The 1020-nt window shown below is 70.5% G+C and overlaps 1 protein-coding gene across 1 annotated transcript in view; it reads right to left on the reverse strand.

Moving 5' to 3' along the window:
• ENH_00083500 (protein phosphatase 2C, putative) overlaps positions 1–803 on the reverse strand; it is a gene marked incomplete at both ends in the record, with an annotated part of 3205 nt that extends 2402 nt beyond the window's left edge. The window contains one exon of the mRNA XM_013583446.1: positions 1–803. This exon is cut by the window's left edge and continues 99 nt beyond it. Within this exon, the coding sequence (XP_013438900.1) occupies positions 1–803 (803 nt within the window).
• Between the last annotated feature and the right edge of the window lie 217 nt (positions 804–1020).

Here is a 1020-nt window from a genome sequence, read left to right on the forward strand (position 1 = left end):
CCCCCCTGTGGCAGTTCTGCTGCAGGGGGGGCCCCCCTGCCTTGGGGGCCCCTGGGACTTGCTGCTGCTGCTGCTGCTGCTGCTGCAGGGGCCCCCGGGGCTTCTGCTGCTTCCGGCTCCGCTGCTGCTGCGCTGCTGGGGCCCCTTCGCCGCATAGTGAACTGCCGCAGCACCGCCTTCGTGACTTTGCTCCCCTTCTTGCTGCTGCTGCTGCTGCTGCTGCTGCTGCTGCTGCTGCTGCTGGGGGTTGTGGGCGGTTCTGCGGTGGCGCTGTCTGCTGCTGCTGGTGGCGCTGCTGCATCAGTCTCCGCTGCGTCTGCGCCCTCTGCTGCTGCTGCTGCTGCTGCTGCAGCGCTTGCTGCTGCGGGCGCCTCGCCCGCCCCTGCTGCTCCTGCTGCTGCTGCTGCTGCTGCTGCTGCAGGCTGCGGCTCCTGCTGCTGCAGCACCAACTCAGTCTCTGCTGGCAAAAACTCATAACCCTCAAACCCGCGGCTGCAGGGGCCCCCAGCCCCTGGCAGCAGCTGCGACAGCAGCGAGTAGTCGAGGGAGCCCAGCGAGCCGCGCAGCTGCTGCTGCTGCTGCTGCTGCTGCTGCTGCTGCTGCTGGGCTGCTGCTGCTGCTGGGCTGTGGGCGCCCTCCTGCGGCGCGGGAGCTGCTGCTGCATGCGCTGCAGCAGAGTGTCGGTGGCCGTGGGCCGCGCTGCCCGCGGCGTGGGGGCTCCCGGGGGCCCCCGGGGGCCCCCCTACCCTTTTTGCATAGAGAACTAAGTGGGCATCTTCCATAGAAACCCGCCAGCCCTGCATGCTGCAGAGGCCCCAGCGGAGGCCCAAAGCCCCGCAGGAGCCTGAGGCCACTTCTTTGGCCGAGAGGGGGGTGGAGAGGTAAGTGCCCATTGGCAGCAGCAGCAGCAGCAGCAGCAGCAGCAGCAGCAGCAGCAGCGGCGGCGGCGGCGGCGGCGGCGGCGGCAGCAGCGGCGGCTGCTGCGGGGTGGAGCTGCCGCACTGTCAGCGCGCCAGGAAG

This window comes from Eimeria necatrix, genomic scaffold (assembly GCF_000499385.1).
Source record: "Eimeria necatrix Houghton genomic scaffold, Enh_scaff932, whole genome shotgun sequence".
NCBI classification, from domain to species: Eukaryota; Apicomplexa; class Conoidasida; order Eucoccidiorida; family Eimeriidae; genus Eimeria; species Eimeria necatrix.